The sequence below is a fragment of the Drosophila willistoni genome (assembly GCF_018902025.1).
Source record: "Drosophila willistoni isolate 14030-0811.24 chromosome XR unlocalized genomic scaffold, UCI_dwil_1.1 Seg143, whole genome shotgun sequence".
In the NCBI taxonomy this organism is placed as follows: domain Eukaryota; kingdom Metazoa; phylum Arthropoda; class Insecta; order Diptera; family Drosophilidae; genus Drosophila; species Drosophila willistoni.
In genome coordinates this window covers 6,860,787-6,873,901 of record NW_025814056.1, presented here as the reverse complement: position 1 = coordinate 6,873,901, position 13,115 = coordinate 6,860,787, and the positions used below count along the sequence as shown (strand labels likewise).

The following is a 13,115-nucleotide window of genomic DNA, read 5'->3' as shown; positions in this document are numbered from 1 at the left end:
ACAACACACAAACGCATGTGTGTATTAGTGACGAATCCTGCCTGCTGCTGCTGTTCCTGCTCCTGCTGATGATTCTGCCTGGTCGTAGTCGGCGGTCTGTGCGTGTGTGCCTCGGTGTATATTGAGCGTGTGTATGAACGTAAATAAACCAGCAAATTTGTGATTCATACACCAAAAAATAATTACAAGTGAGTAATAACAAAAAAAAAGAAAAAAAAATACAAATTAAATGAAATAAAAATCCATTTGTTTGTGTATGTGTTGTAAGCGGGTTAAATCGAGTATTTCTCGCCTTCGAAAAAAAAATACCTAAAACTTTAACCCAGAATTAAAAATAATGCTAAATGAAAAGTTCTGTGTCCAAAATAATTGAAATAAAAATTGGTTTACACACAAGAAAATAAACATTTGGTTGGTTGTTGGGGATTGCGTGCCCACCCACCACTATCCAGGTACACGTGCACTTTTACGACCCTCTTGAGCAAACGGCCACTTCACAAGGAAGTAAGAGCCTTTTTATGTCGATATAGAGGGGCGGGCGGAAAGTAAACCTAAACAAGCTTAGCAACTATTTTCTGACCACAATTCTCGACGACCTAGTACAATTATTCGGTGTTGATATAGGAAAAAGGACGAATCGATGGATCAGAATGATTCTACAACTAACAGGCTGATCTATCTTTTGAATTTGAATCATTGGGCAAAAACAAACAGCACTGTTAGGACAGAACTATTAGGTTTGAATATTTACTACAAATAATAGTTTATCTACCCTAATTATATGTATATTAAACCTTTTAGGTTGTGTTTTAGCCAAGATAAATCTATCATTCTACATATTACTAGAAAAACTGGTAATATACAGTCCAACTATCATGTATAAATATTTTATATATAATTGATTTTTGGAGGCGGATCTTGAAAAATATTTTCAATAGAGTCGAATCGAAAAATTTGTAATAAAATCTAATCAAAATCATAGTGTGATAAAGCTCTCCGGTTCTGTCCGTGACTAATTTCAAATAACTCTTTAGAATAAATGTCCATTAAGAGAGTATTTTATTTATGAATTTCATACGTTTTTAGTCTTTATGTAATGCATTTTCCCATGGTCTTGTAATCAATGTCTATGTATATCATGTCATAGTGATTCTTTGGGCCAGTTTCGACAAATATACTGTATGAACATCAACAAGATACTTAAATGCAAAGTTTGTTAAAATAGCTGAAAAATTTAGAGACTAGAATACATACAGAGTATACCAAGGATATATAGAAATGTTGTCAAGCTATTTCTACCAATTTCTTATCAAATATTGTAAGAATCAAGTCACCCCAATTTGAATAATTTGCGAAAGACGTTCAAAACTCATGACTCTGGAACTATATAACTTCTATATAGTTCTCAGTCGGATCGATTACGTAAGCCTTACATTGTAGACAGTATCGATTCTAGTCGAAGACATCGTAGCTTACTTTTGATGGACATATGGCCGCTTTTCACAGACAGTTTGCGTAAAACAAAAATTATTGTATGCCAAAATGTAATTACACACATCGTCACTGCATTTTCTTAAAAAGTTATTGATTACAAAACTGTTTACTATTGGGAGTAAGCCAATAAGTAATCAGTTACTTTAAAATGATCACTTACTGCTAAATAAAAGCAGAAACAAATGTAATCACTTACTAAACTCATTACTACTGTTAAAAAGTAAGCACTGCTTACACTTGCACACATGTGACCATGAAAAATAAAAAAGTTTCTTCAAAATTGACAACACAATATGATTCGAAGTTTGACCCACGTCGCATTGATACTAAAGTGATCACAGCATTTAAATTTGTGTATTTTTTGATGCTCTGGATTCAAACCCAAGTCACATTGTCCACTAAGCCAGCAAACCAAATTCTTTCCCCACTTAAGTCAAGCTCATTGAAGGCTACAACTTACCCTCTATTGTAGGCTAAATATACATATATCCATCAATGATTACAATTCCGCGGATAGTCCACCTATATTTTTACCAATGCCTTATAATTTTGATAGTTAAAAAAACTGAAAAGCAGGATGAGACTTACACTAATGCCCAGAATATTGACGGTTAAGCAGGGACATTAGTGGTTCAAAAATGGACGGTAGATCAGGAAAGTAATATTAGTAGTTTTGTTAGCTTAAGGCCTAGTAGGTATAGCTAGTAAGAAGATTGGCTTTAATTTACAATCACTGCCCAATCACATTATAAATAAATAAATAAATAACATTAGTAGGTTATATTCACATTATAAATAAATAAATAAATAACATTAGTAGGTACTAAATTCCTAATCTCCCTAATCTATCGTCTGTACAATATTGACGGTAAAAAAGCTCCGTAGGAACAGAAAACTGACGTAGATCATTGATTTAGATATGCAATACTCTGACAAATGTTATAAAGTTTGCATGAAAACGATCATTATAGCCAACCTTTTTAAGATCGTTTAAGATATTTAGAATTGTAATCACAAAATAGATATGTCATATGATTTTAAAATCTTAACAAATACAGGAAACACAAGCTAAGTAATTCATATTTAAAAAATTTAAATCAAGTCCACAAATAGTTCTCACACGTTCTTTTAGCCTTAATCGTATAGCCGACAGTTTCTTCTCAATTAAGGACAATGTATCGAAACTGTTTTATCTCTATCCCTATCCCACACTATAAATGTCCTATTTGAGTATAGTTTTTATAAGCGTTTTTCGAATTTTTTCCACATCCGTCCCTTAAACGATCTTATAAGCTTCATATATGAACATGTACACAAGACCGAACCAATCAATATGACTATTTAACTTAAAATAACACAGAGCTATGAATATAAAATTTAGATATAATATCGTAATATTGATTTGCTTAATTATAACAAAAACTTTCATAGTTATTATTAATTTTAACATTTAAATAAAATGTTTAGCAGGAATTAAATTTCAATGTGTATGTTTGATGTTTTATCAAATTAAATATAAATTATTATTTAAAGCTGTTTGCTTTGTGTTTAAATGTATAAAAGATATTGTTTTTACTGAATTTTATACTAAAAAATATATTTGAACTACGTAGATAACTATCTACATGTGTAGAAACAAATCACCTGCAAATCGATCGATCGGTCAATAATCGACATTATCGGAGCAAGCCTATCGGCTAATCGACATTTCGGAGCAAAACCTATCGGTTAATCGACATGATCGGAGCACAACCTATCGAAATCGACATTATCGGAGCAAACCGATAATAATGGTGTGACTACGTCAATCACGACGTAAACGTCAACATAAAACGTAAACAATTGAACGCACAAAGAAAGTAATTATTGTAGAGGAATAATTTAAAAACGAACAAAATCAAAAATGGGTGCAAATTTTTTACCCATTTTGGTATTCACTGGCTTCTGGGCACTTGTTGGCATAGTTGGACCCATTTTGGTGCCCAAGAGTCCACATCATAATCTAATTCGTTGCATTCTAATGCTGACTGCGGCAAGCTGTTGGCTCTTTTGGTTTTGCTGCTATTTGGCCCAGATGAATCCGTTTTTTGGACCCAAATTGGAATGGAGAACCATAGCGATGATAGCCAAATCATGGGACAATCCTATTAAAGCAGGTTGACGCCACAATACGCCACGCCCCGGCTCCAAAAACTCAATGGACAATAAGCTAAGCTCTGTTATCATTCATCTTCTGCTACTCCTCCCATTAAATGTCTAGAATTACACACATATGTATGTACAATTTTGTTAAATTAAATCCCAGAAGTAGCACTTCTTGGTTACATTATATTAAAATATATATATTAATATACAATATAGAGTGTATATATCATCATCATCCGATGGGGTTCTTCCCCCCGTAAAATAACAACATTTCAGTGGTTTGAATCTGGCCCGCGTTGGCGATGTCGTCATAGCAAGAGACATGGAGACGGCGACGACGACGCCGACGACCATCATCATCATCCCTACTCCCCAGGCCCAAAGGAATGCATTTGGCACGAGAGCATGCTTTTTCATTCTCAGAGTTCCCCCATACATACTACATGGGTATTGGGGATCTCCTCCATGGAGGAGGGATGAGAACTCTGCTGGTTGGTAAAAAACGTGAATGCGGAACTATTGATTTTGCAATAAATATATGCGCGCGCAGTGCTCTGAATTTTTGCTCTGTTTGCCAAAAGCCTGAGAGGAGCACGAGAGCACACAAACACACACACAGAGACCCGAGAACCGTTAGATGTGGAACAGACGGCGGCATGTTGTCGGCGGTCAGTAAGGAAGGCATAGAGCACAGGCACGATAGTACTACGAAAACAGTGTACAAAGTTACAAGAGCAACTTGGCTAACAAAAAACAAAAAAAAGCTACAAAAAAATTGCGTCCAGAGTGAAAAATAAAATTTAAACAAAAAAAAAAAAGAGAAAAAAAAAAATTAATACAAATACAATTAAACGAATAGATACCAACCAAAAGGATATGCAATTGTCTAACAAATTGTAGTAAGAAGAAAAATTCCAGCGCTTGGCCAAAAGTGAAAAGGAGATTACCACGTGATGCAGTCGATGGACCAATTGCAGGGGTCAAAGTCAAAAAATCGATAGACCGCCTTCTCTTCTCTCTTCATCTACTCCAAATTGTGTCCCAATTCTGTGATTTGGTTTATTATCCTTCATTCTTTCGGTTTTTTTTTTTTTTCAAAACTCACATAGTAAAAGTAAATCTCAGCAGTGTTTGCACGACAAATAATCTGGTTATATAACAACACAGGCTTTAACCCACATCCCCCTTACCAAGGGGGGCGGCTCTATAAAGCAAGAGAAAACTCAATCGATAGACTCTTGGTGGCCCATGATGTGGTGCCGCTGCCGCTGCTGCTGCTGCTCCTAATTGGATTTACACGCAAGTGATTAGCCCAGCCCCAGAGTCCAGTAAATCCATCAAAATCCCCAAAGGCAAATCCACCAACAGAGAGAGAGAGAGAAAGTGAGTGAAAGAGAGAGAGAGGGAGAAAAATAGAACGAAACTAGTAAGGAATTCCTTCACATAAAGGCAATGGGTAAAAAAAAGGTACCTAGCGAGGAGCTAATTGTTCCCCCACAGGATACACGAATATGTGGCACCATATGCATATGCCAGATGACTTTGGTCCTTAGCTCCGTTGCATTGGTCTATCTAACTGTGGCCATTTATATGCCCTCAACGCGAGCCTTCAAGAGTGGCATTGACCCATTTTTTCCCGTCATGTGTACCACAACACGGGCCGTCAACAAGGACAACTGCGAATGGGGCAGCTGTGGTGAATGGTGTTTAAGCAAAACATCCGGTGCCTGCATCCAAATCTATGTGAATCTTCGCAGCAATGGCACAAATCTCACCTTTCAGAATTGTACGAATTCGGCGAACAAGACATGCTATGGCATCGATCAGGATCGGGCCGATAAGGCCAGATGCATTAACGATGAGTGCAAGAATCTAACTGGCACATTTAACTGCACGGCCGGCCAATGTTTGAACATAACCGATGCCTTCGAGTGTGTCTTCCATAACAGTGATGCGCCGGTCAAATGTTCCGGTCGTCGGGGCAAAATCAATTGCATGGATATCAGTGGCCTGTACTCATGCAATCGCGGGACTTGCCGCAAAATCCGTACACCCTATAACTGTGATCGCCGATGCGTCGACATACCGACCAGGAACAAGAATGTTGTGGTCCTCAGCGGCGACAAGGTCTACCTATCGCAGTGTCAGAATGCCATCAATGCCGAAACGCTGGAGGAGGTATGGAATGAATCCAGCGATAATGTGGCCATGACATCGTGCTATTTTATAAAGAACACATCGGATCGTGTGGATGCCATCGATTGCATCAATGGCTCAACTTTGGAGCATAATATGCTAAGTGATTTGACTAACTTTACATATCTCAGTCATTTGCATGTGTCGGTGGCGACCCCAGTGCCCGAAATAGCACCACCCGATGTCGATCTAACTATTTCGAATGAATCCAAACTGATGATCAATCTGGAGGGTTGTGTGAATACCCTAATGGATGAGTGCAAAGAGTTCCTCAAGGATTTCGGACGTGATGGCAGCGATCATAATGCACGTGCCCGCTTCCCATGTTTTTATTCGCCATTGAAGAAGGATGTGGCTGTGGCACGATTCGATCTGGAGGCCACATATCGTCAATTTGTATTCGCCTCGGTGGTGCCATCGGTGCTATTTGTGGTTTCCTGTTCGGTTCTATTACTCTGCCAGCGTACCGTCTATGTGGGCGATGATGCAAAGATGCGTTTCAAGGGTTGTGTGGATACCGAAACGATTCTATCAAAGAATACCGTTGGCGCCCCAACCAACGGTGACATGGGCGGTGGCGGAGGCGATGAAGTAATGGCTCTATGAGATCCGTCACGTAAGCAAAACAAAACAAAACAAAACCAGTGAACAACACAAACAAAATAAGCCGCCAGAGATGGGAATTTTTCGTGTTCTAACTACACACAAACACACACACACACACACACACATCTACAATAATTTGTTAATTTCAGTTTCCGTTTCCGTTTGCGGCAAGGCAAAAAACTTGTAATTTTAAACTAGGAAAAAGGAAAGGCATATATCTAATTCTATAATAAACTAGACAAATTTCCTCCCCAGTTCCCTATCCTTCAATCCTCTTAGTATAAGACTTCTCAATTAGTAGGTAGTATCTATTAATTAATAAGAATATATTCTATAATATGTATATTAAGTAGTTTAGCAAACAGAGTACTTGCCTTTTGACTAGAATTTAGAAGAAGAAACTAAAACAAAGTAGCTAACTTTGGCTATGCCGAAGTTTGTATACCCTTGCAACATTACATATTGCATTATGTTCCTAACTCCTCTTTCCTGTGTCTAAATACTCGTGTCTCTTTCTATTTACAATGGGGAGAAAAAAATTAATATTTTTAAACAGGATATCCTTAAATCTGTTAAAAGTGTACAACAAATATTTGGTAACTTTCCATAGTATACTTTTGGGGTGCCCTACTATCCAACGTGATGGGCGAAAACCAAGTTCATGTTCAGAATCAAAAGTCACAAAGAATCATCTCGACCATTAGCCTTTGAGTGTGAAAATTTATCGAATTTCATTACTTTTTAGGTTTTTTCCTATTCAAGCTTTATGATATAGTCAATCTGAACCAATGAAGTTTAATTGCTTAAACTATAAAGAAGTAAAGAAATTCCTCACACTGAAAGTCTCTTTTTAATGGATTGTTTCTATATTAGCTATATGTTGAAGTAATTTGGGCTAATTCAAGATCATAAGCCCAATTTGCTAATAGAAAACCTAAATACCAAGTTTTATACTAAACTAAAGAAGTAAGAGTAAGATAAACGAATAGACAATGGCTAGGCCAATAGAGATCGACATAGTTCCTAATGTTGGCTCAAAAGACTAATTTTGATGAGTAAACAAGTTCATTGACTCACTACTCAGTTGACTTACTTGTTCAATTGACTCGATGATTCATTTGATTAGATGACTCACCGAGGTCCCAGATCAGTTCGTATACTCTTGTGATAAAGATGTGTTAAGAATAATGCAACGATTAAGGTATTTTCGACTATATATAGAGCTTAGTTGGTATCTACTGAGTCAGTGATTTATTGAGTAAACAAATTAGTGAATCCAAAAGGAACAAGTTAAGTGAATTTGTTCACTCACATACTCAGAAGCGACCCAATACTCTCTGCAAGGGTATAAACCAAAAATTAGATGAGAAAGGGCAAATATTTAGCATATACTTATGTATTATATACGCATTTAGCATTTAGTGAAAATTATTATATTTATAGTTTATTTTATTGAAAATTTGTATTATTCTTTTCTCATTTTACAGGCATTCCTCTGCTTCAAGAAGACAGTCCGATCCATCATCAGGCTGGTGTCTTCGCTTTGCAATAATAACTGAACTTCAAAACTTCTTAAGACAACAACAACCACAACAACAACAACAAAAGAAACGCCCAATAACAAAAGCAAAAAAACAACCTTCCATCGAACTCTTAACACCAATTATTAAACAAATAAAAATAAACATGGCAAGACAACTACATCAAAAACAACAACAACAACAACACTATTACACCTAAAACAAAAAAGGGTCTTGCCACACCTCCTCCTCCTGCTCCTCGTACTTTACACAAACCCTCACAAACACAGTCACTCAAAAAAGTCCTTGTACATGAAAACCACACAAAACACACGTGAATTTCTCAAAAAAAAAAGATATATATATATAAATATATATATATATACGATACGAATATGAAAGTAGAGACAATATTAGTATAATTTTTTCGACACTCATTAATTAGTGCGGGTTGTTTATAGGTAAAACAAAACAAAAAACAAAAACAAAAAAGAAGCAAGGTAAATGGTTAAATGTTACCTATCATTACACACGATAAATATATATATTATATATTGCATTCCAAAAAGTGAAAAGGAAGAAAAAATCTGTTAATTAAAAGCAAGAAAGCAAAAAAAAAAAAGAAATATTTGATATATTTTTTTTTCGTTGTTGTATTTAATTTTAAAGAACTTAGTTATAGAGAATAAACGCGCACAACAAACAAACAAACACACACAACACCCACACATTCCTATACACACACACACACATCAGCAGTAAACAATAGTAAAGGGAACACACCTCACTTCACCACAATTCACCATACACGAAATTTAGAAGATGGTTCAGAGCCCTAGAAAGAAGGCAGTGAAATTCAGTGAACAAACCAAAATAATAATTCAAATGGTTTAGACGAAGAGAGGGATGCGTGATCAAAAGAACAAGACGAACAACAAAAATAATTAAACAACAAAAAACGAAAAGAAAACCCAATTAAAGAAAAGAAAAGCAAAAAAAAACCAAAAAACTAGTCATGAAATGCAAAGTTAACCCTTAAAGATAAATTTTAAAAATTTAGATAAAATCAAAAAACAAAAAAAAAAACGAAAACTAACTAAAGAAAAACTAAATGTATGTATAGAAAAGCAAAATGAGCAAATACCACATTCAGAGTGCTTAAGAAAAACAAAAAAAAAATTCAAAACTAAATCAAAAAAAAGGCATAGATTAAATTATTTAAAAGAAGATTGAAAAGGCGCTTAAGATACATTGGAAAAAGTTAGATATTGTTTACTGTAATAGGCTTAATTTTCAAAGCTTTTAATTTACACACTCACACACACACACACACACACAACACCTATACACCCACACCCACAACCACACACACACACATACAAGCAACACAATGAAGAAGAGCTCAACATTAACGACAACCACATCGGTACCATCAAGTCCAACATTATCATTATCGGCACAAACGTTATCGGCTAGTAAAATAAGCCTAACCAGCAGCCGTTCCGGATCCGGCAAGGCACGTTCCACATGCCAATCACCGGTGCGTCCTGGCAGCGGATGCGTTGATGCCATCAGGGCCAAACGCGAGGAGATCGAAATGGAATCTTTACTCGAGAAGGCTAAATTTTATACCTCCGTGTGCCTTGGTATATATATATATACATAAAACAATAATTTCTATACCTCGATATATTCAATCTCTCTTTTCTGTATTCTAGGTACGACAGCCATTTTATCGGTATTCACATTTCTATTCCTAATACCATTTGTCGTGGATCCCGCTATATCAACAATCATTGCCGACTATGATCCAGTGCCGGTGACATGCATTGTCATTGATCACATCTATGCGGAGGGCATTAAGAATTGCAGCTGGAGCTCCTGCCGCGAGGGTTGCACCTCATCACTCACCAAGTAGGTTCAGCTAAAGTACCGATAACCATATTTCTCTAATTTAACTTGGGCGACTTCTTTTTTTCTTAGGTGCCATCAGTTGTTTGTCAACTATACGCGTATACCCTTTAGCGAATGGGAACGCCATCCGCAAGACTTAGACACAGTTAATTGGGATGTTAGCTATACAAAGTTTCTAATTAATTCAGAGGGTTGCGGTTATCCGCCCACAACAAATTGTAGTGTCTTTGCCAGACAATATGGGTAAGGCAGACAATATCTCTCATCTCTCTCTCTCTCTCTCTCTATAATGGAAAATTTGTATCCTTCTAGCTTTTCACACATTGGCGAACCGTTTCCATGCTACTATAGCCGGGCATATCCCCAAGTGGTTATTGGTCGTTATTCATGGGAGAATAATCTATATCATCTGATACTCTCATTGATTATACCAAATGTTCTATTCGCCATATCAATTGGCGTACTGAGCTATTGGTATTGTCCGTGCTGTGAAAAGGCCTGTAATAAATCCTCAAGAGTCTATGCTGAGAAATTTCCAACCAAGGAAGAGTGAGTTCTTTCATATCCTTCCCCACACAACCACCACTTTCCCCTCTACCCCCCCTACTAAACCTGTTGTCTATATGCATCTTGCCTTGTTTTTCATTGTGTGTTAGACCAAAAAAAAAAAAAAAAAAAAACCAAAACATAAATTTTTGTATTCTGTAGTTAAAAACATACACACACACAAACACATACACATACACACATTGTGCCTTTTAATAACATATTGTTGATATATAATCGTTGATTCATAACACACACATACACACACACAACAAACATACACTCACACACGCATATATATATAAGTTAATTGTTATCTATTGTTAATTGGTCGTAATTATCTAAAATAACATTCTAAACAACAACAAAAAATTAAGTAAACGACAATTATTTTTCTTTTTATTGTTATTAATTTTGTATTTTTTTGTTTGTTCGTTTGCCTTCTAAACATTTGTTGATCTCTATTTTATATCTATATGTTTTTCTTCTTTTCTTTTATGCTCTATTAAAAACTATTTTCAGGATTGTTAACTGCATGAATTGTAATAAGGAAAAGTCTTTATCCTTGAATGTATTTTAAAAATATGTAACATTTTAATATTAATAACAAAAATCAAAAACCCAAATCGAATGTAATGAAAGATAAATCAATTTGAAATGTTAGTTTTAAAATCCGTTTTGCACGTAACGCTTATATATAAACAAAAAAAACAACAAAAAAAGGGAAAAGCCTGCCTTAACATTATATACATAAACAATTTACTATAAACTATTAAAGATCTCAGCACAAAATATATATATTACTATATTCCCTTTAAAACAAATACAATACAAATGGAAAATGGATAGAAGATTGATCATGTCTTAGAAAACTATCAAAGAGAAAAGAACCAATAACAAAATGATTTAAAAAACTCTTTTTAACATTTGCTTTATAGTTAGAAATTCAGTTAGACGCAAGTTAAATAATTTACATAGAAGAGAGAGCATATTTCCAATTACATTTAGGTAGTCTATATATATATATAATCTACTTATATTATAGATTATAGATGAGATCAGCATAACAGATTTTTAATATTTAGAAACATTTTATTCATTGATTTAGAATAACCTCTTATTATGTTTAATCACATTGGATTCTGGACTTTTTGGATATTCTTCGCACACTTTCGATATACGCTTACCCAACTCAAGGGACCACATATACATAATTACTTCAAGGAAAGAGCTATATTAAATTGTGTATACCCTGCACTTATCGCCAAAAAGGCATCAGAGAAATTCTGTCTTTACTCGTTTCGACTAATTTAACACTTAAACGGTCAAAATTTCATTAGCCAAGATTGATTTCTCTCCTCAAAATTACAAAAAAGACATTTACAAAAATAACTATCAAAGTTTTGAAAACTCTTTAAAAGTTTGAAAACTGTTTTCGTATGAGTCAGGTTGGGCATTGGCCTTGATTAGTAAAGATTATTACAGGGTTTAAGTTATATTTGAATAGTAAATTTTATCCTTTTTGGGGGTGACAATAAATAAAGAGTATCCTATATATCATCATCATGATTTTATCATCATTGTAGCTAGAGTATATTGTTGTTCACATGTCCTTGTCTGTCTTTTATCCTCTCTTAAGTGACAATAATTTCTAAACTCGTAAAATTTTTAAGCTAAGCCTAAAAAGAGGTTAAAATTTAATTAGTTTTCCCTGCCTTAACTTTCCCTCCTCACAAATGCCCGTTCAATGTGTTAGAAATATGTTTCTTAATCTCTTTTTTTGGTTTAGAATTATTATGTGTAATATTTATTAATTGTGGCATGATCTTTGTATTCAAATATATATATATGTATATTCCTACATTGATTAACTATATACTGAGAGATGAAAATCGCGTTCAATTCCTTATTTTTGGTGTGTGTTTGTTTTGTTTTACTTTTTTATAGCAAACTTCTGTGTCACAGTGACGAAGATGATGAAATGGAATACTAGCAAAAGCAAATTAACCAAAATCCCCCTTTATTATTAAAAACACCTATTCCTATAAAACAAAACAAATGAGAAAACCGAATCGAAACAAAAAAAAAACACAAATAGCAAGTTTAACAACTTTGTAGATTGTATAGCATAATAATACAATTTAGCTTTTACTACCTATCTATATACATATTCTATATAGAAATCAATATACAAATGCATCAAACAATTTTTTTCCCCTCCCCCCCATCATCTACTATTCAAAGAGAAAAATGTTAAAGGATTTGTTTTCTACATTCTTAGAGTTAAACAAAATGAATGACTTTTCTAATTAAAAAACAAACTAAAAAAAAAAAACCCTCATTGAAAATTTGTTATCCCACAAAACACAAAAAAAAATATTTTTTTTTTCCCCCAACCATAAAAAAAAGAATATATATATTGAAAAAAAAAAGAAAAAAAAGGATTGTGATAGTAGTCATAATATATTAAGTAAAAAAAAAAAAAAATATATATATATATATATATATAAAAATAAAAATATATTCGTATAGCCTAAAGAACGCAAGACACAAAAAACAAAAAAAAAATCAAATTATTGTACAGAAAAAAATTTTCTTAGGCAAGCGGAGGGAACACTAAAAGAACAACAACAAAAATACCATTAAAAAAAATACCACATACAAAAAAAAAATATTTGCAATTCAAAAAAAACA

The 13,115-nt window shown here is 34.4% G+C and overlaps 3 protein-coding genes across 5 annotated transcripts; all 3 read left to right on the top strand.

Annotated features, from left to right (window-relative positions):
* The first annotated feature begins 3,305 nt into the window (after positions 1-3,305).
* Positions 3,306-3,850, top strand: LOC26528869 (V-type proton ATPase subunit e 2). The gene has a single exon (XM_023177535.2). The coding sequence runs from the start codon at positions 3,398-3,400 to the stop codon at positions 3,653-3,655; it is 258 nt and encodes an 85-aa protein (XP_023033303.2). The 5' UTR covers positions 3,306-3,397; the 3' UTR covers positions 3,656-3,850.
* A 618-nt stretch (positions 3,851-4,468) lies between these two features.
* Positions 4,469-8,151, top strand: LOC6645258. 2 transcript variants are annotated; one of them, XM_015177771.3, is made up of 2 exons: positions 4,469-6,451; positions 7,929-8,151. In XM_015177771.3, exon 1 carries the CDS (start codon positions 5,092-5,094, stop codon positions 6,439-6,441), a length of 1,350 nt encoding a protein of 449 aa, XP_015033257.1. In that variant the 5' UTR covers positions 4,469-5,091; the 3' UTR covers positions 6,442-6,451; positions 7,929-8,151. The 2 variants fall into 2 exon arrangements, with proteins under 2 accessions (XP_015033257.1, XP_002068190.1); XM_002068154.4 differs by lacking the exon at positions 7,929-8,151 and adding an exon at positions 6,591-6,695.
* A 906-nt stretch (positions 8,152-9,057) lies between these two features.
* Positions 9,058-12,744, top strand: LOC6645373 (protein tipE). Of its 2 annotated transcripts, none has more exons than XM_023177534.2 (5): positions 9,058-9,607; positions 9,680-9,875; positions 9,945-10,118; positions 10,188-10,424; positions 10,944-11,209. In XM_023177534.2, exons 1-5 carry the CDS (start codon positions 9,352-9,354, stop codon positions 10,999-11,001), a joined length of 921 nt encoding a protein of 306 aa, XP_023033302.1. In that variant the 5' UTR covers positions 9,058-9,351; the 3' UTR covers positions 11,002-11,209. The 2 variants fall into 2 exon arrangements, with proteins under 2 accessions (XP_023033302.1, XP_002068189.1); XM_002068153.4 differs by lacking the exon at positions 10,944-11,209 and adding an exon at positions 12,369-12,744 and having other exon boundaries at positions 9,060-9,607.
* The last annotated feature ends 371 nt before the right edge of the window (positions 12,745-13,115 follow it).